Genomic DNA, 26,707 nt, shown 5'->3' on the forward strand with positions numbered 1-26,707 from the left:
ATTACCATTCCTTCTTGACTCCTTGGCACACCCTTCCACTCTGGCAAATCAATTTCAATTAGTAATAAGGACTCTCAAGACCTAGGTTTCCCAGATTTGGAGACTAATAACCTTACCCTGAGTTTAAGGACTAGTGGAAAGACACCTTTTGTACTAGGCAGCAAAAACAAGCCTAAACTCCACTCCTTCGTGAGTGAATATCACAGGTAACTGCTGCTTGATGCTCCTTTCTTCAGCAGTCTATACAATTTCTATCCTGAAAAAAAGAGCTCTTCATTTTCAATTTTCTCTCAACATCTTCTAAAGCTATATAAAAACAGATGCCTTCTTGGAGGAGGAAGCATCACACTTTTTTTGTCAAACACTTGAGAGATTCCTGTGAAAGTTTTTGCACCACTTTATTATTTCCTTCTTAAATGGTCTTAACAGCCAGTGGAACTGGAGCACAACTAGAAAAAGATTATTTAGGAGTAGAATAGTTTCCTGTTTCCATGTCTTCATAAGAACACAAAAAGTTGAGGACATAATGAGAAAAGACAAATCCTGAAGGAAGTCTGGATAATCTGCAGCAATATCAGCTAAACTATACAACAAGCTGATATTCATACAATGTCATTAATTCCAAAAATTCAAACAGAGCAAAACGGATTTCCTTCCTGAAAGAAGCATCCATTCTGTCTCCTCTGTAGAATTCTTTTCCCTTGAGGAGGAAAGGAAAGAATATTTTGAAGCCAGTTCAAGCTATCAGGTAGAAATTATTTCCAATATTCGTCTACAAGATGTCTTTTTTTCAGGTTTGGGTTTGTTTGTTTGTTTGTTTGTTTTCCTATTAAAGCTTACAAGAATTCTAAAAAGCACAGAAAAGAGAAACTAATCATGCAGAAGCAGTTGCTGAATACTTTAGGACTGTGCCAAACATGTATTTGCTAAGGACAGCAATGATGATAGAAAATAAGGAATACTACACCTTCCTTACAACACCTTCTAATCCTTTTGTAGATGTTTATAGAAATCTTTAATTAATAGAAGCACAGATCAGGCCACTTGGAAGTAAACTGTTTGCCACCAAGCTCTTCCTTGCTGAAGGCATCTATGTTTCTAAGGAGCCCTGAAATGTCATCTAAGCTTTCAGAATATTGAGAAATTGGAGGAGGAGGAAAAAAAATATTCGTCTTTTCTCAGCAGGGAAACGGTTGCTCTTCATCAGCAAATCTGCCATCACCAGTGACACTTCCGTTGAAATATATGAATGCAGAAAGCATTTTATAAGTTTCATTTCTATAGCAATCACAATAGATGGGAAGACACAATGCCTGGATGAAGATACAAACAAAACTCAGCTTCCTTATGATTGTCAGAAGTTCCTCCTTGCTATCCTGAGGCAACACGTCAAAATGTTCAAATCTGCTTAAGTTAATTTACCTTTTCTATTCTAACTAGATGGTTATTCAAAAAACAGTATTGCAAACCAAATGGCAAATAACTCTTCCATAAGAAGTCTTGGGGTTTCTCATTTGTCGCTGTTTGTTTAAAGCCTCTTTATAAAGCAGCAGTGATTTTGTTAGTGCTGCTTCTTCTTTCCACCAGCCCTTAGGACAAAAGAATTTGAGATGGAAAGTGAACAGTACTCTTGCTTGAACAAAACACTTCCTGCTTGTTCACTTTGAAATAAGTGTAATAGCACTAATAAAAGGGAACTGCCATACTATTTTTGCATGCTTTATTGTTTCATTATCAACAGAATAACAACCATTAGAAAAATTATTTTGGTACATATGTAGGAAAAGCAGGCAAAGGCTAATGAAGAGTCTCAGAAACCTTTTCCTGTATTTCCTCATGCTTAATTCCTGCAAGAGTTTGTAAATCACTATGATATAGAATTGAGGCTTACACAACTGCTTAATACAAAGGATGACAGGACTAATAAAGTTTTCACATTTCTGTAATTTCAGTCTGCTCCTGAATATAATGTGCAATATATCATTTAACTTGGTACAAGATGCTTTAAGTATGTATGACACAGGAGTAGCTGCAATCTTATCACAGCCATCACCTAGTAGATAAAATGTTCTATTGAGAAAGAACACCAAAGCCCTATTACAATGATCCTTCTATGGTAATGGAACCTTGTATATACAACTCCTATCCAGAAGAAACTCAAGGAAATATACTGAAGGACAGATTTGCAATACCTTTCGACTGCCTTGTCAGATGAAGAATGGTATCTCTGAACTGAGAAAAGGATATAGATCAAAGCCTGCCTGGCTCGTGTAGTATCATGTGAGTACTGAACTAATGTGTTTATTGGCATAAGTCTTAGTAATGACTTCAAATGTATGAGGGCAGCTGAGATTACCTAGAGCCATTCCATCGTATAATGGCGTGAACTGCTTGGGCTGATGTAGTTGGGAAAACAGCCTGAGGGACATTTGTACTTTACTAAAGGAAAAGCACCTGGTATTATTTTCATGCACACTATAGTATTGCAGGTATGTCTGGTATTCAAAACCATACAAGCTCTGAAATATTCTTAGTGACCTCCAGCACAGGGGTATAAGCTGCACAGGCAGATCTCTTAGGCTGCAATGGCAAAAATAATCCTCTCAAGTACAGATAGCATGCACAACACAAAGCATTCCCAAACACAGACCTTGTGTTCAACACAGAAAAGAGGGAAGAATGCTATGATATTCTTCTGTTTTGAAGAAAACATTTGGAAAAATCTTAGAACAAGATTAGAAAACGTTTTTCTGCAGTTGATATCTATCTAATTGAAGCAATGTGTAAGATTCAACTACCTTTAATATTATTCTCTCTAGTTGTAACACAACACATGACAAGCTAGAAGCATTAGAAGTCCACTTGTTATGGTTAGAATCATTAGCATCCTAACTATAATTGTAAGAGTCAGAAAATTACATAATAATTCATAAAGAAATTAAGAAAGTAGAGCTTATGAAAAATGAACATTGATAACCTATCCTTCAAATGAGCATAAGGATATTTGACAAACTGAAAACATAGCATTTTCTTCTATTTTTAATATGCTCTCCAAATTCTCTCACACCGAGAATCTGAACTGAAAATGTCCATAAGACTTTATGTTGCAGTGAGCAAACTTGTCAGCAATAGGCCTTTTTTGCCAACTCACAAAAATATTTCAAAATAGAAGCCAATAATTCTCTGAAACTATTCTCAAAGTAGAAATCACAACATTCTGTGTTTCAAACTACTGGAAAACTCAGTGACTATGGCACACAATGCCATACAAAATGGATAACTGTGAAAAGCATAAGTAGCAAAAAACCCAAAGCAAAAACCTGTGGAGCTCTCAAGCTTATAAAGGACAAGCAGATATTTTATGAACAAATAGCAGGAATGCACAATAAGCTCTAAGTTACCTATTTAAGCAGATCTTCAAGATTTAAAATTAAGACTCAGAAGAAAGGTCATTCTCTCCAGTTAGTAAAAGCAGCAGATGACCTTTTCTTACTGGAGACACTTGGACACCATTAAGTAACTATCTGTTTCAACTGCTGTAGCAAATTACTTCACGCCACAGCTTTACTAAGTAAAAGTCAAATTACAGTAACTCATGTGGTGTGATAATTCATACAGTCTTTAGCTAGAAAGTCCTTGGGGTCACTGATTTTAATGGGAGAAAATGATTTCACACCAAAGCTTTCTTTGAGTTTTACATATATTCACTCACATTTTTTCCATCTCTGAGCTTTCATCCTTTTCCCTCCCCTTATAATCATGAAACTTTTTGTTTGCTCCTTCTTGTCTCAAGTCTTTTAGAATCTTTTTTTTTTTAATTTTGCTTTCAATTTAATACAAAAGAACATTACGATAGCTCTGCTATAACATCTTCAGGAGACAACACGCTCTGAAGTATTCAATATCATCACCACGTAAATTAATGAAAGGCTTTTTATTTTATAACTTTAAGAAAATTCTCTTTAATATGGAAGAAGCATTGGAATATCCATAAAAATAATTTCTTCATAAGCCTAATAATGAGCTAGAAAGAAGATATTTACTGGCAAACATTTATTTTTAACAGTGACCAATTGTTTATGGAATGCGTTATGAAGTTTAAGTGTTATTTATTCTTTACTTTAGAGATTGTTAGATCTGTCAATGTTATTCACAGCTGTCTGCCCAGCTACTAGTGCAGCAACCGATACATCTACTGATCACAAAGCAGAACGGTCCTCCCCATGCAAGAGTTCAGATCTGAATTAAAGAAAGAAAAAAAAAATGACTTCTGAGTTACAGAATGGATATAACCTAGGTTCAATAAAATCAGACTAAATGCACGTAAATCTCATTAGTCTGTTACAGCTGCTTGATCACAGAAAAAAAAAAAAACCTAAAAAAATTCAAAGCCCACAGAAAATAAAAATCTGCCTGCATTTCCAATGAGTTTAAGCTTATTTTTGTGTATGAACACATATCCTCAATACCAGAATTGAAATCTTACCTCTACTCATCAATAGAGATGAGGCAAGAACATGTAGTATCTTAAAACAACAGGCTTGAACCAGAAAAAAAAAATTGAATTTAAACTTGAATATTCTATATGTGATTACTAGAAGACTTAGTTTTGAGATGATGAAAAAAAATTGAAGTTTTTTGTACATAAAGTAACTCCCTATCTACAATCTTTGGACAAATTAGTCTTTTGACTGTAGAAACTTCTTAAGAATAATTTGTCTAGTAATGTGAACAAAGTTTTGTTCTAATGTTTTAGTGCTACCTTAAAAATCCATCAATTCTGAACATTTTGATACTCACACAATAGAATGACTAGAAAGAAATGTTGTGTAGAAATTTCACATTACCATACTCGAACAATACTGACCTTTCACCTTTTAGTTGAAATAAATGTTTTCCTGCTGTGCCTTTTAGAACATCTTCCCTTTCCGGTTTACCACTGTGCTCATTACAAATTAATTGCTCGCTTTTGTCATTAAATGGTGTGTATGCCCTTTGCTCTGCTAAGCAGTTATCATTAGTTCCGTGAAGACTACTCATCATCGCTGGTTCTTCACAATCAAGCTTCTCTTCATCTGAAACAGACAAAGAAAATATATTTTGTAGGAGTGTTCTTACACAATAAATACACAGGAGGGAGCTCAAAATGAACTACTTGTTTCTCATGTTATAGTATCAAAATTTTCTTGCATCAGTTTGAAACGTGAGAGCACTTGAGACTATTTTCAGCAAAGCATTCAAAGTATTTTTAAGAACATCACTCCTTCAAGGTTTAACTTTATTTTTACTTTATGTTTTCAATCTTTCAACCTTTTTATTTCCCCTTTATAGACAGGAGGATTGTACCTCGTAAAAGAAGTGATTATTTTTCAGGATCTGAATATTATGAAGGCAAGTAAAAGGTAACTGGCAATCTTATACCTCAGCATCTACCCATTATGAAAAGAACCTGAAGAAATCAAAAGCTAAATAAACATTTACAGGACACCTGTAAACGGCCAGAAGAGGCAATAAGAGGTAACAGCTATGTTAGGGTCTCAACTTCTTCAATTAGTAGCATCAGTACATCAGGGCTAATGGATTCTTGTAGAAGGCGTACACAGAAACACTGTAAAATTTAGTGCTTTTTGCATAAGACTTATTTTGCAATAAGATTCAAAAAAGTGATATTCAATTTATCATATAAAGTAACAATCCCAGGCAATGAAAGAATAGTCATTTTTGTAAACGAGTCTTCATTAAAGACAGAGTTCTAGCACATTCCATAATGAGTTAGCGTGCAGGAAATCAAGGTCACAAAAGTAATTTTCTTGCAGATGGAAAATGACTGAAGCAACATGTTTAGTGACCTTTATTAAGTCTCCACTAATGAAACTTAACACTAAATATGATGTAGCTGGAGACCTGTCAAGACTTATTACTCCTATTTACTCTTCCTTTTATGCTCAAGAATCCATCAAAGAATCTCCTTAGAAGATGCCATCTCATTATCTCTTTAAATATTTCAGCATTTACTGATCATTTAACCCACTGAAGAAACCTTTCAGGAAAAACCTCCATTACTTAAAAACCTATAGGAAAAAAAAGGCATCTGAGAATCTTCCAACTTATTTTCAGAAATGAAAGCCAGTATCATCTTTGGAAATCATATTTTTAGGACTGGCTTTAAGCCACTCAGTATTTTTAAAATTTACTCTGAAAGGACTTGATGGTTCTTTAATAATAATTAATGATATCGAAACGGGTCACGCAGTTATATTTGTAGGAAGTAAGATTCTTACGGTGATCCAGTGGAGCCATTTTAGCAGGAAAGGCATCTCCCTGAGAAGTTCTTCTAAATAACTGTGCCCGAGCATCGCTGACTTTCCTAACCTCTGCAGCATCCACAGCAGGCTTTGGAAGGGAAACAGAAGAATCTTCATCTTTAGATGAAATGACCAGTATTGGCTTCTGTCATAAAGGTAAAAGAAATTGTGATAAAAGCACCATTTCTTTTTTTTTTTTTTTTTTTTTTTTTTTAAGTAAAACTTAAAGAAAAGAAAAAAAGAACAATTTAAGCAAAAAGGTATATTTAGAATAGAATAGCAAAAGTTACATAGGTTTACTCAGGAAGAAAACACATCCAAAATCTAAAGATAACATTTCACTGAACAAGCCAGAGCACTTCTACTAATATCACCCCAGAAAGCTACTTAAAAGCAAACACTCAGGGGCGCAAAAAAACAAACAGAAACCAACCAACTAACCTAAGCTGTTCAGTAGAGTAACTGAAATTTGAAATTCTTTCCCTCAGAAATACTCATTTAACGTTATCTGTAGTGTGCGATCCTAGAGACAAATCTCTTCTTTATGATTTCTTTTTGAGAGCTAAAGTAGCATTTCCAAAACACTTCAAACACGTTCCTATCACGTACACCACTTCCTATCACACTGCGATAAGACACGCAGATCCAGAAATATGCAAGTTCTTATTTTATTCACGTCAGTATCTTGCATCTTAGAGTATATGACCAACACTGTAAACATCTAAACATTCACTCATGCTTTACATAAATATATTACCATCCAATACCTGGGTTCTCTACCTTTTTTTTGTTTGTTTGTTCTGTTTTATAAACAATAAAGAATCCATTTGAAAGTTTTCAGTTTAACCCTCTGGAGCTTAAGTGAAGAGAGCCCAAGAAGTGAGACCCCACTGCCCACAGCCACTGCAACTACCACAAGCTCTAAATTTACAATGTGTGAAAAAGATAGCTTAACTACTGATAAGATCAATGCAAAAAGCCTTCCTTTTTTTCCACCCACTCACATACAAACTAAACAAAAATTTAATACCAGCCCTTAATTCTGAATTTAAATACACTCCTTCTATATGTAGGCATGGTATTTTTAATCTTATTGATGTAAACACTCTATTACTTTATTAAAATTACTAAGATACGACATTTCTTGGAAATCGTTGAGGTTTCTTTTCCTACTTTCCCAAGGAATACCACATTTAGTATACCACCTAAGAAATGATATATACAGCAAGCATACTTCACTGTTTTAGCACACTTTCTTCTCCTTGACGTGAAACAAATGATTCTGACAATATTATATTTCAAGATTAAACATAAAAGACATACAGAAAAGATCCACTTATAAAATGAAAATAATTCAAAATTTTCATGGAGGGAAAGAAGGGGTTTCCTTACAGGTACCTCTACCCAACTTTTAAATAAATGATAATCAACTACAGATCTATATAGATTTCAGATGTATATCGATTAAAAGATCAATTACAGATGTGTAAGTCAAATACAAAATACCACCCATAAAGTGACTTTCAAGTTACTGATCATAGAATCATGGTTGTGGCTGGAATGGACCTCCAGAGGCCATCTGGTCCAAACCATTCCTTAAGCATGGCCACCTAGACTAACATCCCGCAGTACCTCATATATAAGATTCTTTTGAATGTTACCAAGCAGGAGACTCTACCGCCTATCTGGGTAATCTCTACCAGTGCTCTGTCACCTGCCCAGCACAGAAGTGCTTTCTGATGTTCAGAGGAATCCTTCTGTGTTTCAGTTTGTGCCCGCTGCCTCTTGTCCTGGCACCACTGGTACTGAGCATGGCTGAAAAGCGCCTGGCTCTGTCCGCTTTGCACCATCCCCTTCAGGTATCTATATATATCGACGGAAGCCTACTGAGCCTTCTCTACACTGAACTATTCCATCACTCTCGGCCTTTTCTCATAGGAGAGGTGCTTCAGTCCCTTCATTATATCTGTGGGCTTAACTGGTCCAACTCTCCAGATGCTCTGTATCACTATTTTACTAGGGAGCCTAGAACTGGACTCAGCACTCCAGGTGCAGTCTTGCTAATGCCAAACAGAGGGGTAGGACCACCTCCCTCAATCTGCCAGCAACATCCTTCTTAAAGCAGACCAGAATGCTACTCAGCAAGGGCACGTTGTTGACTCATGTTGATGCTTAGGACCTTTTGTATTTTAGTAATCTTAAATGAGAAAGCTGACTAAAGTTTCCATCTTCCGATTCTTGTTAATGTCACTTACAATTTTGATGCAGTACAGTAATATTTATATAGTTGACATTATTCCCAGCTTCATTTTTAAAAAATGACAAAGTTGACTTTGTAAGTCTCAGACTAATATTATGGCAGGCTTCTTTTCTTCTCCAACCTATTTCAACAATATCAAATTCCAGAATTACATTGCGCTGCATAAATTCTTACATATTTTTATGTCAGCATTGCATAGAGTTACATCCAGAGTACTCACATAATCCAATGGGCTAAGACGAACACCAGAAGCAGGTCTTGATTCAGCCAAATCAAAACTGGAAGCATGAAGACTAGGACAAAGAAATTAATCATAAATGAATAAAGCAGATGCATGCTTGCCACAATACAGTTTATTTCATACACATCTATAACAGTTCTCTAATATATGCCTAACCTCATGCACAAACAACTGTGGTTAGCACCCAAGCTATCTGACAGAAGCTGCAGAACACTGAAGGGCAGAAAACTCAGGTTTGTACAGGCAGGAGCACACTCCTTGCTGTAGCACATACGGAAGAAGCATGGATGCCAACCTGAGCTACCTTATTACCTGATTGTCAGTGAACAGCCAAGTCATTCTCAGGTTCTTATCTTCTGTAAGGGCACACCATGTAACATGAAACATAAGATACGTAGAGTGCCTGAAAACAGTATGGCTACTGACTGACTTGTATCACAATTCAGACATGGTTTAGCATCCTTCCTGGCATGCCTCACACTTAACATTACAAATACAGCCGATATATCCTCTCCATAACTATTAAATAATTGTCATACAAGGAGATTTAAAAAATGACTGGGGAAACAGATTTAAAGAAAGAGAGAGAGAGGGAGAGAGAGAGAGAGAATATCAAAGATCATATGCAAAGCCCAGTGTACAAGAGTTTTTTCTTTTGTAACAAGACAGACACTTACTGCATTATGTGAATCATGTTAGGTAGTAAAGTCATACACAGATATGAAAGAAATATTTAAGTACTAAAAATTCTGTTTAAAGGTAAGCGTTTTTTTTTAATTTCAAGAGCTACAATTTTGTATTTAAGAGATCTGAGAAAGTTCAACATAACCACAAAGTTTAACATCATAAACAGTTTAGGATGAAATAAACATACTTTCTCAGTTTCTAGAGAAAATATAAAGATCATTTCAATTTTTAAAATATTGTCTTAAAAAGAAAGGCGTGTTACAGACCACGTATTTTTTACACTATTCTCTGCGTACAAAACTAGTATAATGACTGTTGCTGGTAGCTCTAATCCACAGGAACTTCTAGTACATGCAGATTAACACCAACAGTAAGCATCATTAGAAGAAGGCAAAGGATGTGATTAGGAATACAGATTAACACAGGAGAAAAATCACCAGAAACATAATTACAGATTCAAATCATGCTGCTAAAGGATGTTTGAAAAATCTTAAAGTCACAGTACCTAAAAACTGAAGGAGGTCTATTTTGAGGAGCTCGTGAAGATCCAGATCCAAAAAGTTTCCTTTGATCCTCTGCAGGTGTAAATGGCCTCTGAGTTCTTAGTGTTCGTAGGACACTTCTGGCTTCATTTATAATCTCAGAACTGGTCTTCTGCTTTGACACTGAAAGTCTGTAGAATGGCTCTGGCTTTTCCATGTTTTCATCCTTTGAAGCTTGCCTTCCTCTGTAAAGTAACATACGGGAAGAACTTAGAACAACATGTAAAGGCAGAGAATGCAATGCAACTTTAAAGTTAAAAACTATTAATATATTAATATTTCTTCTACCTTAAGGTATTACAAAAAAAAAAAAAAAAAAAAAAAAGGTCTCAGAATAACAAAGTGGTGGAAAATAAGCAGTTATTGATATTATGTTTCCCTCCTTAATTCTCAGTTTTGTAGGAAAATGGAAAATGCAGAAGCAGAGCAGAAAGCATCTGACATGGAGAACCTTTATTTCTCCAATGGGAAATAAAAATTGCCACGTTCAGTACCGTAGTGTTTCCTTGGCAAAATGCTGTATTCCCGAAAACAACGGAAAATTTGTTTCTCAACACCTAAATATTTATAAAATAGAATAGTCCAAGCAGGAATTCAATAATAAACCTTAAAGAGAAACATTATTTACAATGAACTTAGGAAAAAAACAATGTAAGTTACTGATTTTACCAAGGAAATCGTAATAAGTCAGAAGTGTTATTATCAGTAATTGATAAGCAGAGACCCCAAGCACATCCAAGCAAAGACAACACTAACGTAAGATAAATTATCAACCCAAACTTTCAACCGGTGTTCTGTTTTGCTGCATCTTCCAGCAAATGCAATGAGCAATGGAATATCTGCTTCAGCAGTCTCTTAAAACTCCCCCAAAATCACTCGCTATCCTGGCGCAGGTCTCTGTAGATATCATCCTTGTCATTTTGCAGCAAACCTATCATGAACTTTAAGCTATCAAAAACTCATTTTGTGTTTCAAACTTACCTTAACATAAACATATGTTTCTGCACCGTCTTTGACTCAGACCCTATCTTCTATCCTCTCGCTTTGTTTATGACAAAGAACCAACAGTAGGTCAGATACTGCTTTCTCGTTTATTTCTGAACTATCATAAAATGGCTGCAGTGGAAAGGGTCCTTAGAATCTACCCAGTTCCAACTCCTGCCATGTCAGGGCTGCCGCCCCCCTAGCTCAGCTGCCCAGGCCCCATCCAACCTGGCCTTGAGCACCCCCAGGGATGGGGCACCCACAGCTTCTATGGGCAGCTGTGCCAGTGCCTCACCACCTTCTCAGTAAAGATGGTTCTTCCTAACACCTAACCTATATCTCCCCTCTCTTAGTTTAAAACTGTCCCCCCTTGTCCTACATCTACCTGCTTAAAACATCCGTCCGCCTCCAACTTATAAGCTTCCCTCAAGCACAGGAAGGAACCATGGAGAAAAAGTCCTATTTCTCTAGTTTCTTAGTTCATCTCTTCCTATTCCACAGTTTTAAGTTTCCAGCTGCCTCTTCTGTTCTTTCTTTCAGGGCCTGTACATGCTGGCAGTCTCTTCAAGTAATACACAATACAGCCCCCTCAGGTTAACTATGCAAGGTCAAATTGGACAGTAAGGCGTAGCGCACCAATGTCTTTCACTTCAGTGTGCAGAATATCAAAACACAGGAACAGATCAGGAGCCTGAGCCTGTCAGTGCTTTTAATCTTTCCTATTACAATTATTACATTACTTTTCCTCACTGTAGCTGAATTTAGCTATCATCCATACTCTTCCTTCTATCATGATTCAAGAGCATTAAGTAAGGAATTCCACCGTGGAATTGTGTTCGGAACAATTATACAGCTATTTCTCACTGAACAGGGAAGGTAGACCACCATTCCCTATTCTCCCAGCTACTTACAAGTCAAGACTTTGACCTACAAGTTGAAGGTCTTATGTGGAGGACATAAGGGCTGTGAGAACCATATTGAACAGAAACAACAACAAATTTTATTCAGCATGATTCTACAAATCAGAAATGTGAAGTCATTCACATTTTTTCTTTTCTGGTCCATGTATTTCCAGATGTCTTGCTGAATTTTAAGATTAAATATCTTCTCTAGCTCTTGAAGCCTTGGAGCTTTGACATTGGAATGCCATAGAATCATAACGGTTGAAAAAGATCTAAGATCATCTAGCTCAACTGCCAGTCATCATCATCATGTCCACTAAAATGTGTATTACACTGCATTTACACCCACGTTCTCCATAGTTGTATTAAGAAGCCACCTGAGAGATACGATGCATTTCTGTGGATCGGTACCATCTCTGATACAACTACCTTCAGTTGTTAATGCTATTACCAATTGCAAATCTTCCATCCTAGAAGTACATTCATTTGCAAGCTGCAGTTAAGATTTCCAGTATAATAATTTTTTATTTGTCTTCGCTTCTTATCTATTTCATTTCAACTGGTAATAGAACTGTTCAACCATAAGTCTAATTAGTAAGTTCTACCATTTGGTCACTGTTTGGATCACACTTCCAACTCATTAAGAGTTAAGTTTTAATAATTAACATTTCAAAGGGTACCTATGATTTATTTTGAATGCCTGACTGAGCTCACACTGCTCCTTTGGTGCATCACATTTCCCTGCTGCTGCTGTAAGAGTGGCAGCTGGCAAGTCTCTGCTTTCAGGCACCCAACAAGCAGAGTAGTGGGCTTGGGAGCCATGAGGGGAGGGGGAAGCTGTGAGCACAACTTAAGTTTAGCACTGATCCCATGACAGCATTAATTCTTCCTAATTTTGGCATACAGTATTATTATGCACATTCAGAACTGTAGTACTGATAGGATACAAATGTATCACTAATTGGTATCCCATAATTATTAGCCAGAAAATGTAATAAAGCACAGGGAAACAAGTAAGCAATGTCATAAAGTAGAAGCATATATACATGATAAGATAAGAAAGGTTATTATTTCTTGCAAGCAATTAAGAACCATGGAAATTCTTTATCTGAATTTGGCTGCCGTGCCAACACGGTGTGCCATCACAGACAGTACAACCACTGTCTCTTTTTCAAAAGGCTGACAGAAAGATTTATATTCCCTATTTTATCGTGCCTAAGGCTGAAACATTTAAGTATCAAGCAGCTGCTCTGCTGCAGCAGTGCTCTGGGATGAAGTTTCACCTGTTCTCTCCCATCCCAAATCCCAGAAGCACTGAGCAAGTACTCTAAGCTAGTTATATTGTGACAGTTTCCTTCCGAGAAAAATACAAACGAATGGAAGGAGTAAAGAGTAGTAACACAGGATGAAGGAAGGATGACTGCACCAGCTGCCTAGACTACCATCTAGTTTTATCCTTGTTTGTTTTGTTGTTGTTTTTTTGTTTGTTTCATTTTTTTTATGAGACTACTCCTATTCGGTTTTCTATTTCTTGGTAAGATTTTCTATATAAACTCTTCAAAAACTCTACTTATGCCTTTCTTTAAAATACAATACGTTAGTTAAAATTAGATATAATTCTAATTATCTGTGCCTCTTTCTGAAATCTTGTCCCTGCTTTGTCACCATTTACCAGGTAGCCTTTAACTTGCACAGGTGATGCTCCTCTCTGTCTCTCATCAGCCTCTGAAAAGCTGTACTCGGTCTCTTGCCTTTTCCTCTCACTTGCTTCCTCCACAGGTCTTGTCTTTACTGTACAGAAAGATTTGAAAGCAGCAGATAACAGCACAGGATCAGAGAGTCGCAGCTCAACAGAGTATGGTTCAGAGAACCCCAGATCAGACCCAGCTATCACTAGCAGTGAGATAGTTGCACCCTTGCAGCACTCACTCTGGGGTCAATCAGCAAAGCCTGGCTGAGTGCACCAGGATAGCAGAGTCAGTGTGGTGCTACGTGCAGCTCAGAAACGGGATCATTTAATCACTGAAGTACTCACAGATCTCTCAGCACTCGCTAAGCACAGCACTGCATCTCAGAGCAGTACCAGCTTCAGGCTTAAAAAAAGCACCAAATCATCACAGCAAAGAACTGACCTTCAGTAGACACCAACCTGATCTGGAAGACCAAAAATGGTTCCAAAGCCCACTAAACAACCACGCTGGATGAAAACGAGGTATTGCAGTGGGCTTTGCCCCACGGCTTACAGGCAGCACTCACTGCCTCACCGCACCAGTGAGGAGAAAGCCTGTGCTGTAGCCATCCGCGTTCTCATGGATGATGACTGAACCCAGAGCCCGCCTGCCAGATCAGCCTCTGGGGTAGTTAGCACCGAGACGGGGTTAATCAGAGCGAGCTACCAGCTATTATCAGATGGTTTAACAGTAACTATTACCGATTTATTACTAGGATTACTACAGCAGCAAGCAGCAGTTCACAACCGACAGACTCTCAGCTCCGAGAAATTCTGAAGAAGTCGTTAACAAAAAAAGGAAAACGAACGAACCCTCTGCACTCCCCAGAGCGAGGCCCGGCGAGGCACCCAGCCCGGGAGCGAGACTCTCCCTCCTCAGCCCCTTTGGCAACGTCTCCGCGCCCCGGGCCGAGCGGCAAGGCCCAGCGGGGGGCGGCTGCCGCCGGCAACAGGCGCTGCCCCGCCGGCTCCCCTCCCGCTCGCCGGCCGTTCCCATGGCAACCGCATACATCATGGCCGCCGAACCGCAGGCAGCGCGGCGGTGACGAACAAGCCCCTCACTCACCGCCGGCAGGGGATGGCGGCCCCGCCACAGCCTCGACGCCCCACTCGCTCCCCTCAGCGCACCTGCGGGGGTGGAGGGGAGACGCCGCAGATGCCGAGACGCCCGGACGCTTGCGCGGGCGCATGCGCAGCACGCCGGGGTGGATTGAGGCGTGTGGGGGCATCGTTGTGGAGGCGCGGCGTTGGTTGTGGCGGCCGCGCATCCCCGGAGTGGGGCGGGAAGGGGCCCGTGGGGAGGTGGGCTTTAGGTGGCAGGTGGTTCTTTCGGTCTGTCCTGGCCTCCATTGAGGACCTAGTAACACGTGGCAACGAAACAAACTTAGTGTTGACAGTAGTTATTCATTTGGGTAAAGTGAAAGTGTTGCATGTGTGCTGTTACACGGCCTTCTCTCTAAGCCCAGTTTTATATTGATTGAAACGAGTGTTGTTAAACGTTTTTGACAGAGTAAGGTAGCAGCTGCAAGCATTGGTCACGCCACGGTGATGAAATCATGGCATAGCTGCATCTGCAAAACCCCAGCTCATGTACCAGTTTCAGAACAGCTTGGTTTGGGTGGGGACTTAAAGCCCATCCAGCCCCAACCCCTGCTGTGGGCAGGGCTGCCACCCCCCAGCTCAGCTGCCCAGGGCCCCATCCAACGTGGCCTTGAGCGCCTCCAGGGATGGGGCACCACAGCTTCTCTGGGCAAGCTGCTCAATTTCAACAGCTTCCAGATAGGACAGAAGTACTATTACATCTCCTCGCATCTTTTTCTCTGAGAAACTGAGAAATAATTGGTCTCATATTCTTCCATAATGGGTTTTTGCTACACATATGCACATATGGCAGTGATACCCTGTTCTTCAGGACCCCGCAGGCTGGATTGCTTTGCCATACATACACATGCACGTGTGGTTGGGTGGCATGAGGGCATCACTGTCACTGTGCCCCCCAAGCTGCCTCCCAGTCCAGACCCCACTGATAGGACCCCATTTTCCAGCTGCTTCCTTGTGGCCTGCTGGTACTGGGGTGGGTAATGTGATCATGGCCCGTATCAGAAGATCTCCAGATGTAACAGCAACAAAGACAACCCTGTTACAGCAAGCATGTTTGTGACTGACAAGAACAGCCTTTGTTTTTGGTGGTGCCCAGCAACCGGACAACAGGCACAAACAGGAACACAGGAATTTCCATGCAAACATGAGGAAAAACTTCTCCACTGTGAGGAAGACAGAGCACCGGAGCAGGCTGCCCAGAGAAGCTGTGGGGTCTCATTCTCATTCAAGACCCATCCAGACACCTTCTTGTGTAACCTACTATAGGGAACGTATTTTAGCAGGGGGTTGGGCTAGGTGATCTCCAGAGGTTCCTTCCAACCTCTACGATTCTGTGACTCTTCTTTATCTTGCCCTGAATGTATTTTGAATTTATCTAAAAAACTGCTATGTGACAGTGCTTATTATCTGTGAATAACAGAAAAACCTAAAAAAAAATACAGTTTCATCTGATCAAGGTTCTTCCTTGGTTCTCTTAGAACAAACTTAAGATATATCAGAAAGCATGTGTCTCCAAATAAGCTCATTTTATGTATAAAGTTTAAGTTAGTAAGTTGTATATTTAAAATTAGTATATACAAATATATCTTACTGACTTAAACTTTATTTTGCTAATTGCTTCTTCATGATAACATTTACTTCCTCATGTTTGTTGGAAAAGAACCCTGCAGTCATTTTAAATTTAATTCATGTTTCTCAGTGTTGCTATAAGCCTGTTTTGCCCCTTTCTTCTTGAACAAAAATCATCTTCCTCTTACCATCATGACAGGAACATGACAGCAAAAAGATCTCCATGTATAACCCTATCAGGTTTACATAACATACACCTTCATCTCTGCTAGCTTCCACTTGATCTCCAATTATGAGATATCTAGTCATCCTTCTTCTCCAGCCAAGTTCAGTACCTCAGAAGTAACAAATGCCCTATTACTATTGTACTTGCTTTTCTTTCTATATCTCTCCTTAAACACCCAAAGAACAAGGATGTGCATTTGTGTGTGCATATGTTAGTTGTAGAATATTCACAGGTAGCTCATTCTATGTTATTTTGTTCTCAACCTTTCTTTTATTGAGATAATACATATGAAGTTTCACAGGAACATCTGTAGATCTGTTTCCTGGTAAAGCCAATTTGAATCTCTTTTCACCATTATCATCGCATCATTCTTTAAACAATTTTTAAATCCAGTCAGTTAAACCCATTAAGCCATCCTTCTTGACTTCTTTAATCCTTTTCACAGGCATATTATTTCTCCTCACTATTTTCTAGGTCAACAACTGAAGAGTTAATTCTATGGTTGGTTGTTTGGGGTTTTTTTGTTTTGTTTTTTGTTTTTTTGGAAATTATAGCAAATATTTCTTTTCTGATGTTTCTCTGCTATGTCTCAGTAGTTGCAACTTTCTCACTTAAATCCCTTTTCTTGTGTGCTTTTTATTGAATGAACTCTCTCAGCACCTCTTTTAAATGCAGATACTTAATTAAATCTCCATGTTTGCAGTAACCTCATTTTAGGATGGAAGTGTCAACAAGACATATAAATGGAGTAGGTCTAAGAAAGTCAGTATTTGCTCAAGAGACTGCTGAGGTAAAAACAATGTGTTCTGAGCAGTTCTGCCTAACTAACTGAAAAATACTAAGAATTCAGTCACGTTCACAGAAATTATTTTTAATGTTTGAAAATCATGAAAGGGATTTTGTGTTGGTATCCAATCTCGTTTACAGTTTGACTAACTTAAATTTATTTAGAAATAAATCTTATCTGAGTACCTAAATATACACGGCCTATATTTCAATGCAATTCAGAGTTATTTAACAGTGTTAAAAACTTTGCATACCAAATATTCATTGATCATACTTGCTATTTCTTGTTGCTGACCTGTAATAGCAGCCCTCAGTGCAATTTCAGCAACACAAGGAGCAATGCAATCCCCATCTCCCCCAATTTCTTTCCTCTTTTTTCCAAAACAAAACAGCCCTACCTCAGATCTGGACAAAAATCTTCCTTTTGTATTCAGTTTTGCATAGACCATCTGGTATGTCCTGTTAAATAAAATATGTGTTTTGTATCACTTGTACCTCATTTCAAAGGCAGGTAAAGCAGTTCATTTTACAGCACTTAGAAACAAACCCAATGTTAGGTAGCCAAACAAGTTTTAATCAAACAGGTTTATGAAGGTCTCCCATACATGCAGCAGGGGAAATCTGTCAAGAGTAGAATCACAGAATTATAGAAACACCAAGGTTAGAAAAGATCTCCAGCGTCATTTAGTCCAACTGTCCACCTACCACCAATATTTTCCCTCTGAACCATTCCCATTAGTACAACATCTAAATGTTTCTTGAACACCTTCCAGCGATGTGACTTAACCCCAGGCAGCATCTTCCAGCACCTGACCACTCTTTTGAAGAATAAATTTTTCCTAATATCCAACCTGAACCTCCCTCGCTGCAACTTGAGGCCATTCCCTATTCCTATCACTAGTTATGTGGGAGAAGAGGCCAACTGCCATCTCGTCACAAACTCTTTTCAGGTAGTTGTAGGGAGCTATAAGGTCTCCCCCGAGTCTCCTCTTCTCCAGACTAAACAATCCTAGAAAGACCACTGGTTATATGACAAGATAACTGGCTTGTTCAGGGGGACCCAGCCAGACTGGAGTAATGGGCTTCTTGGCTGGGTAAGGAACTGGCTGGAGGGTCGGGCCCAGAGAGTGGTGGTGAATGGATTTAAATCCAGCTGGCGACTGGTCATGAGTGGTGTCCCCCAGGGGTCGATGCTGGGGCCCGTCCTGTTTAATAACTTTATTGATGACCTGGATGAGGGCATTGAGTGCACCCTCAGTAAGTTTGCAGATGACACCAAGCTGGCTGGAAGTGTTGATCTGCCTGAGGGTAGCGAGGCCTTACAGAGGGATCTGGATAGGCTGGATAGCTGGGCTGAAGCCAATAGGATGGGATTCAACAAGACCAAATGCTGGGTCCTGCACTTTGACCACAATAACCCCAGGCAACGCTACAGGCTTGGGGCAGAAGACTGGCTGGAAGACTGTGTAGAGGAAATGGACCTGGGGGTGTTGATTGACGCTAGACTGAACATGAGCCAGCAGTGTGCCCAGGTGGCCAAGAAGGCCAATGGCATCCTGGCTTGTATCAGAAATAGTGTTGCCAGCAGGAACAGGGAAGTAATTGTCCCCCTGTACTCAGCACTGGTGAGGCTGCACCTCAAGTACTGTGTCCAGTTTTGGGCCCCTCACTGCAAGAAAGACATCAAGGCCCTGGAGCGTGTCCAGAGGAGGGCAACAAAGCTGGTGAGGGGTCTGGAGCACAGGCCTTATGAGGAGCGGCTGAAGGAGCTGGGATTGTTCAGTCTAGAGAAGAGGAGGCTCAGGGGAGACCTTATTGCTCTCTATAACTACCTGAAGGGAGGTTGTAGTGAGCTGGGGGTCAGCCTCTTCTCTCAGGTGACTAGTGATAGGATTAGAGGGAATGGCTTCAAGCTGCACCAGGGAAGATTCAGGCTGGACGTTAGGAAATACTACTTCTCTGAAAGGGTGGTCAGGCACTGGAATGGGCTGCCCAGAGAGGTGGTGGAGCCACCGAGCCTGGTGGTGTTCAAAGAGCATTTGGATGTTGTATTGAGGGGCATGGTTTAGCGAGAACCATTGGTGAAGGGCGAATGGTTGGACTGGATGATCCTGTTGGTCTTTTCCAACCTTAGCGATTCTATGATTCTATGATTCTATGAAATAGCTCTCAACAAGTTCAAAAAAGGAAAATATAAAGTCCCACACAGGGGGACCACAGCATGCTGGGGGCCTACTGGCTGGATAGCAACTTGGCAGAAAAAACCGTGGGGATTCTGATGGCACCAATTTGAACATGAGCTAGCATTATGCCCTTGCCACAAAGAAGGGCAACAGCCTCCTGGGCTGCATTAGGAAGAGTGTTGCCAGTAAGTTGAGGGAGGTGATTTTTCTCCTGTGCTGGGTACTGGTGAGGCTTCACTTGGAGTACTAGGTCCAGTCATGGGCTCCCCAGTATAGGAAAGGCATGGACATACTGGACTTGGACATATAGACATACATATAGCAAAGGACCACTAATGTGATTAAGGGACTGGAGCATCTTTCCTATGAGGAAAGGTTGAGAGCTGGGAGTATCCAGCCTAGAGGAGAGAAGGCTCAGCGGGATTTCATCTTTGCAGAAAGAAGGGAAATGGTAAGGTAGTGGAAGCCACCACCAACAGAAAACCTAAAAGTAGAGATAAGAACTAGTGTCAGGTGAAGAAGAATAAAAGGCAGTTTCTCTTCCTGCAATAAATTCCCTAAGCTTACTCCCCCAAGGTGTTCCTTTTATGACCAGCTTGTCATGCACTCCTCACTATGATTGTGCATTCATTAGACGGCATAATAGTTGGGATACTGCTCTCATCATTGACATATGTCCATGGTGAAGGATACTAAGAAAAGGATAAATTGAATGGGTTTCTGGGGAGAAGGCATAGCTAGAGTAAAAACTAATGAGATACAGAACCCCTTAGGAAGCTCCCCAAACAGGTAGCTGATTCAGGAAGGGTATTCACTGTGATATGGCTGGTCCATTAACATAGTGATGGGGTTTACTTTGTCAAAAGTTTATAAATAAGCATTCCTTGCCTTTCCTCCTAACACATTCTCCTATCACATTGTATCTATCAGCTGCTGGTGGGAGGAAAGGGGAAATGTATTTTAAGAATATTGAAATGTCAGTATCGGGTGAAAGTCCAAGAAGTCAAAACCAGGACTTTCACAGATCACAAAGACGGCATTTGCAAATCAATGAGTGAGCACTTTCATCATTTACAGAACACACTTACTTTAAACCAGTAAAATGTAGTATCATTGGAACAAACTCAAGTTGCTTCAGATGATTTTTAGGAACAGCAGTTCCAAATGAGTATATGTTTTCAATAAATAGTTCAGCTTGGACTTTCTGAATTATAGCCATGAAATCTAACACAGAATTATCAGTCCATGTGCTGCCCAGCACATACACAGACATGCCAGATCTTCTGTGCATGTGTTAAGCAGAGTATCTGTGAACGTGTGATAAAATGGATGTGTCCAGAACACACTGCACTTACTGAATGTATGCTGCCTGCCTGCAAACCACAGGTGCTATATGTCCATACCATGTCAGGGTCATTGTGCAGGTACTCTGGTTACATGTGTGGCTTTCTATGCAGATCTGCAGGTTCCACACATACCTGTGGTCTCTAAGCTCTAGGAATCTTCCAGCCATCTATATATTCTATGTATACAAGGGCTACTTATGCAATGCACGTGTCTGTAATACCTGGAAGCATCATGGGAAAACCCAAAACCCTATAACTGACTTTGCACTGAATTTGGAAAGGACAAAATTACACTCAGCAAATGAAGGAACCCTGTGAAACCCTATGTGTTTTTTTGTTTGTTTGTTTCTTTGTTGCAGGAGACTACAAAATTACAGAGTTTTGTGACTTGGTGGATAATTCTGTTATTTTTTCCTGTTACAATGTTTTGTTTTTTTTACCTACAGTTTGCCAAACCTGCCTTGTCTCTGTTGCCAGAGTTGGCTATGTAACATCATTAATAACAACAGGATAGATGGGGAGGCAAGCATGGACTTTCTCCCAAGCAACACTGATGTAAAATACTGTCTAGAGAGATCACCATGGAGAAGCACTGCTTTCATTTTATGTATTCAAAACAAGATAGGACAGAATTGGATATAAACCTTATTTACTGTTCCCCCACAGCTAGCAAAGTCCATTGCATCAGGTTCATCTCTTATTTTCAGTATGTCACCCAGCATAAAAAGAGTGTGCAGCAGGAAAAACTTAACTTTATGTACCTCACTGGAGATAGCTCCCCAAGTAATGCCAAAATGCCCACATCAGCACAGCTTTCCAAAAAGTTGGCACCACCTAGTTCTCCTGTCTCCTCATTAAGCAGCTCCTAAATCAGAGTGGATATGTTGGCATGGGTTTAACATCCAACACTGAATGTTTCTCTCTTCCAGTGCTCACAGTATGGATCAAAACTACAAGTTGTTCTTGTAAAGTAGTTTAGCAAACACTTACTGCAAACAGCTTCTATTCACTGTCTCTATGTTCCACTTGTCCCCAGTACCCAATACTTTAGGCTGCTCTTTAGATAAGAAAGAATGCTTACATCTGCCCTAAATGAACAAGAGAGTGATGCTGTTTGATACAATCTGGGGTTCTGGCAATGAGAAATCTGCAATATGGGAAAACAGCACATGTAAAAATAGGCAATTGCACAAGATCGAAAAATTTTTGAAAATCTGACCCAATATTTACACAGATTTTATGATGGAACTGATGGTATCTCACAATATACAACAGCAGCTCCACAATATGCTGCAAGTAATTACCAGAAGGCAACCTACCAAACATTGCACAAGGTAATCTGGGTTAGCATTCCATAATGCTGTCATCCTCTGCTGATAAAAGCCTGATGTTCTGAGGACATCTTGCATCTTTAAAAACAGCCAAATGTGGCGCATCCTGCCAACACAGCAATGGCTACAGCACATGCCAGCAGAACTTCTGCCAGTAAAACTTTCTGGTTCAAACAAGCCCAGCAGTGGCCAGGCACATGGCATCAGGACCCTGGTGGGCAGGCGTCCTTGGAGCTGTTTGTACAGGGACAGCAGTGTAAGAGTCAAGGAGAGAGCCCAGTTGCCCTCCTCACCAGCACCCTACAGATATTCCCATAAACCTGTATCTTTCTGTGTGCTTTTGTTGCTGGCCTTGTTTGAGAGGAAGGCAGTTTTACTGGCAGAAGTTCTGCTAGCATGAACTGCTGACACTCAACAGTTGGTTTGCAGAGGACTTCATCTTTCTAGTTATACTGGCATTACACAGCACTTCTCTCTGGGCTGCAGTACAACTGTCCAGCTTTGCTGTATTTCCTCTTTGCAACCAGCAGTTCCCTCTCAGCAGCATTGTGCAGATGCAGCAAAAGGAGCTTGTAGGAGGTCATTCTCTGCTAAACGGTTACAAGAGGCCATTTACAGTCTTTTGGAAAAAATGAGATTGCCTTCACTCTTTTCAGATTAATTAACAACACAAAGGTAGCATTAAATGCAGCTGAGATAGGTATAAGCTTCAGTCAGTGTGTAATAAATGAAACTTTTAACTGCAGGGTTTTTTGACAAAAGATCATGTACTGCATTGACAATCATTTTGCAAATAGCATAGTGACAAAAAAAAAAATAGAATATATCAATGCCAATTATTCAGAGATTTTCTTTGATTTTGCTGACACCAAACTCTCTAAGTGGAAAAACGTAAGATATGGGGAAGCATGAACAAGGCTATGAATCTCAGTCCAATGTTTCCTGCAGGAAAACAGAAGAGTGATGTGGCTGCCCAAAGTAGGGAAACTAGAACTTTGAAATTCACTCAGCATAGGAATTCACAAGCAGTGTTGTCTCAGGCATAGGGATCGTCTTCTCCAGGGAAGCTGTGCTTTTCTGAAATAGAAATTAAATACAAGACTGGCTAAATAGTAAAACCGACTGCAAGGTTAAAAATAACTCTAACAATGTTCTTAACAAAGAGAATGAAATGCTAAAAAGCAATCAAATTGATCGCTATAGCATGAGTACAATTCTTACACTTACAAATTTTTGTAGCTGAAAAGAGATACGTAGATGGAATTATGAAAATGTTTATTCTACTACTGTAAGTAGCTCTTATTAAAGTTTAGGCAACTGTAGGTATTAAATAGTTCAGAGTTTAGAAGACAACAGTTTCAAAAGTTTATAACCTCTAAGATCTGAATGGAAGTTCTTCTAGGGCTGAACTGTATTTCCTGCAAATATGAAATTGAAGAAAGCAGTTCCTACAACTGTGAAACTGAGTCTTGGGGGTTATTTTACTAAGAATTCCACAAGGATACATCTTCAGTTGTATTTTTATTCACTACCTTAGAATAGGAAGATGGAGTTTGTTAATGAAATTTGCTGATAACACAAAAAGTGAGAGACATCATTGATATGGAAGGGATGGCAATATGATACAGGAAGACCTGAATAACCTTGAGAGCTAGAGTAATAGAAACAGAATGAAATTTAATAGTGTGAATTGCAAATTTGTGCCCTTGCAAAGTAATACAAATTTCTGTCATAAGTTGCAAGGTAATCAATTCAGAAACAATGATATGCCAGCTGTTCCTATATGTACAAGTTAACCACTGGCTTCAAGTGCTAAAGCGATGTGAAAAAGGCAGATTTGATCCTTGAGTGTATTGGGCAAGATTGTTTCCAGTAGACAGGGTAAGTGTGACACTGGAGAAAGAGAGAGGGGTGCTGAGACCCGCTGGAGCTCAGTGCCCTGCAGAACATGTGCGTTCAGACAAGAGGGATCCTGATGAGATGGGTGCAGAGGAGGGTCACGAGACTGATAAAGGGAAAACCCTCCCATTGCACGGTGCATGGCTCATTTGTTCTACCAAAATGAAGGGTAGGAGGCGCTCTCCAGATCTTCACTTCAAAGACATGAAGAGCAGTTTGTTCTAAATGACAATGTTGATTCATGAACAAATAGGCATGCTGACCTGCAACATTCCAAATAGAATTTTTTGTAAGGGTTTAAAGGAGTTTAAAACAGCTGGAGAAGTAAGATTCTGAAACAATCTCCCAGGAAGACTGGAGGAGGTAAAAACCTGACTGGATTAAAAGTTGTGTATACAGAATGGTGTGAAGTAGTTGCCTCAGGTAGCTGAATGCAATATTCCTGTGATCAATTTCACAGTCATTTAGTAGCCTTTAAAAAAAAGTGCCCTACATTAGCACAAATTAGACTATTTTTTTTTCAATTGGTAAGCCAATTCTTTATTATTATTATTATTATACAAATAGCAGTACCATTTCCAAGGACACATTGCATACATGTGGAATTTTACATTTCTAGTTACAGAAAAACAAAAACAAACCAAACACAAAAACCCATTAGTATGATTTCCCGCTCAGGTAACACTGCAGTTCTTACAGCATTACTTTCTTCAAGGAGACCATACGCTATAGGGCCAGTGGCCTTTCTTTGGCAATGGCACTGCCATTTGCAAGCTCAGGAAAAAGGCAGCATAACACAGAGGGCCTTGAAAAGAAAGCAACTGTTTTTGCTGGGTGTGTGTATGTGTCTGTGTGTTTTCTCTGTTATGGTTTGTTGTGCAACAGCAGTAATCTCTATTGCTTTGTAGCATATTCACAATAAATGGCTTTTTAGATTGATTACATGCCTCAACTTTGCTTTGGCTATTAATCAATCTCAGCAGCTGTTTATTGCTTTGTATGTTACAAAGCAATAAAGATTATCCCTTAAAGAGCTGTTAATGCCACATGGAAAAGTTTGAAAACCATTATTTTTAGAAATAGTACTGCTGATATATAATTTTCTGGCTTTTCTTTCTTCCTTCCGTGTTATTTTAAGAAAGCTCATTGCTTGTGAAACACACAGCCATGTGTCTAACCATCTTTGTTGCTTTATTTGGATTCTTTTATATTGCTTGCCTGTCCTTCCTAAATTGCTGAACATAGTGCTCCATTGCTGACAATGGTTTGTGTAATGGTCCAGATTTGCTCTGAGTCAGCAGTGGATTCTACATACAGAGGTGGCATCCTCAGGACATCCTAGCATCCCACTCTTCCTCAATGATAGTTTTAGCACTTGTCTGCACTAGGAAAATGAACTAGGGGGAAGTCAGGCAAAATGGAGACTTCTCAGGTGGACGCTTTTTCACCATGATTAGTAAAGTAAGGGAAAAGGTATTATTTGTTACTTTAGAACAAGGACAACTGTCTGGAGAGTGGCATATATGGAAATAACTCCACCTGTAGAATTACACTGGCATAAATAAATAATTTTTGCAGCACATGCAGTTTAAATACTCAGAGATATTCAAGTTATATTTGTGCGACCATGCAACTGTCTTAGATGCACCCTCTTCATACATGTGCCAAGCCTACTTGCTTTTGCAAACCTGCTGGCATGCTCAGTACCACCTCTAAGGAAAGCTTGGGCTGCACTGTACCTTTGCAGCTTTTCATCACTTCTTGTATTCTACAACCTGGCTTTGAACACACAAAGGAAGGATCAGGTGAAGTAATTATTTTGCCATCTTCCTTGTCCATCTTTGCATTTGCCCAGCAAACTATAGTCTGGCCCATCATTCCTCACCTACTGCACACGAAAACTGCCTGGGAGATTCATTGTTAATGTTAGACCACAAGCTCAGGTTCTGCAAACATTTTTATGGTTCTGTCAGTGCAGTTTTCAGTCATGATGTAATCAAAACCATTGCTGGTGGTGAGAAGCTGGGTCACATTTAGTCATTTACTGTTTTCTGATGCAAGTATCAACAAAGCCCCAGTGTGCATACAAAGTTTTGTAATAATAGTTACAAAAGAATTGACTATTATCTGCCCTTTCCTATCACTTACTCTAAGACCACTAATAAGCCACTTATTGATGCTGAGCTTGGTTCCAATTATATGAATGACGAATACGTTTAAATACTCATTTAAATGAGATTGCAACATGATCATCAATGATACAAATATATATTTAGAAAATGCCTAGAAATAAGTAGAAAGGATTTCTCATATGCAAAATACAGAAGAGGTAAAAACAATACTTACAAAAAGATGAAAGAAATTTGGCAACAGAAAGCTTATTTGATAAATAAAATGGAAACAGTTTAGAGGAGGAAATAAGTATGAAAGAGTGGATGGAATCCCTCCCCTTGTAATTTTAACTGACATCTATCCTAGGGATTTTTCAAATAATCAGAATGTTTTTGGAGGATACACACATTTTGTTAGCAGGGGCATGCGGCCCATTCATCTTGTGAGTCTTTAATTTTGTCAAAGTAGTTACAGAATTAGATCCTGAGGCAAAGACTCAACTAA

The 26,707-nt window shown here is 39.5% G+C and overlaps 1 protein-coding gene across 14 annotated transcripts in view; it reads right to left on the reverse strand.

The window, feature by feature from the left end:
* The window catches only part of ARMC2 (armadillo repeat containing 2), a 95,314-nt gene that overhangs the window by 46,892 nt on the left and 21,715 nt on the right, over nt 1-26,707 (reverse strand). For 7 of the 14 annotated variants that reach the window (XM_046939605.1, XM_040698338.2, XM_040698340.2 and 4 more), the window contains 5 exons: nt 13,594-13,712; nt 9,999-10,220; nt 8,786-8,858; nt 6,282-6,450; nt 4,868-5,075 (listed from right to left, as the gene is read on the reverse strand). In XM_046939605.1, the coding sequence (XP_046795561.1) occupies nt 4,868-5,075; nt 6,282-6,450; nt 8,786-8,858; nt 9,999-10,192 (644 nt within the window). In that variant the 5' untranslated portion in view covers nt 10,193-10,220; nt 13,594-13,712. Of the gene's footprint in view, nt 1-4,867; nt 5,076-6,281; nt 6,451-8,785; nt 8,859-9,998; nt 10,221-13,593; nt 13,713-14,352; nt 14,636-14,716; nt 14,789-26,707 lie in introns of those variants that run through there. The other 7 variants (XM_004940334.5, XM_004940333.4, XM_004940335.5 and 4 more) reach the window with 7 other exon arrangements.

The sequence above is a fragment of the Gallus gallus genome, chromosome 3 (genome assembly GCF_016699485.2).
Source record: "Gallus gallus isolate bGalGal1 chromosome 3, bGalGal1.mat.broiler.GRCg7b, whole genome shotgun sequence".
NCBI lineage: Eukaryota > Metazoa > Chordata > Aves > Galliformes > Phasianidae > Gallus > Gallus gallus.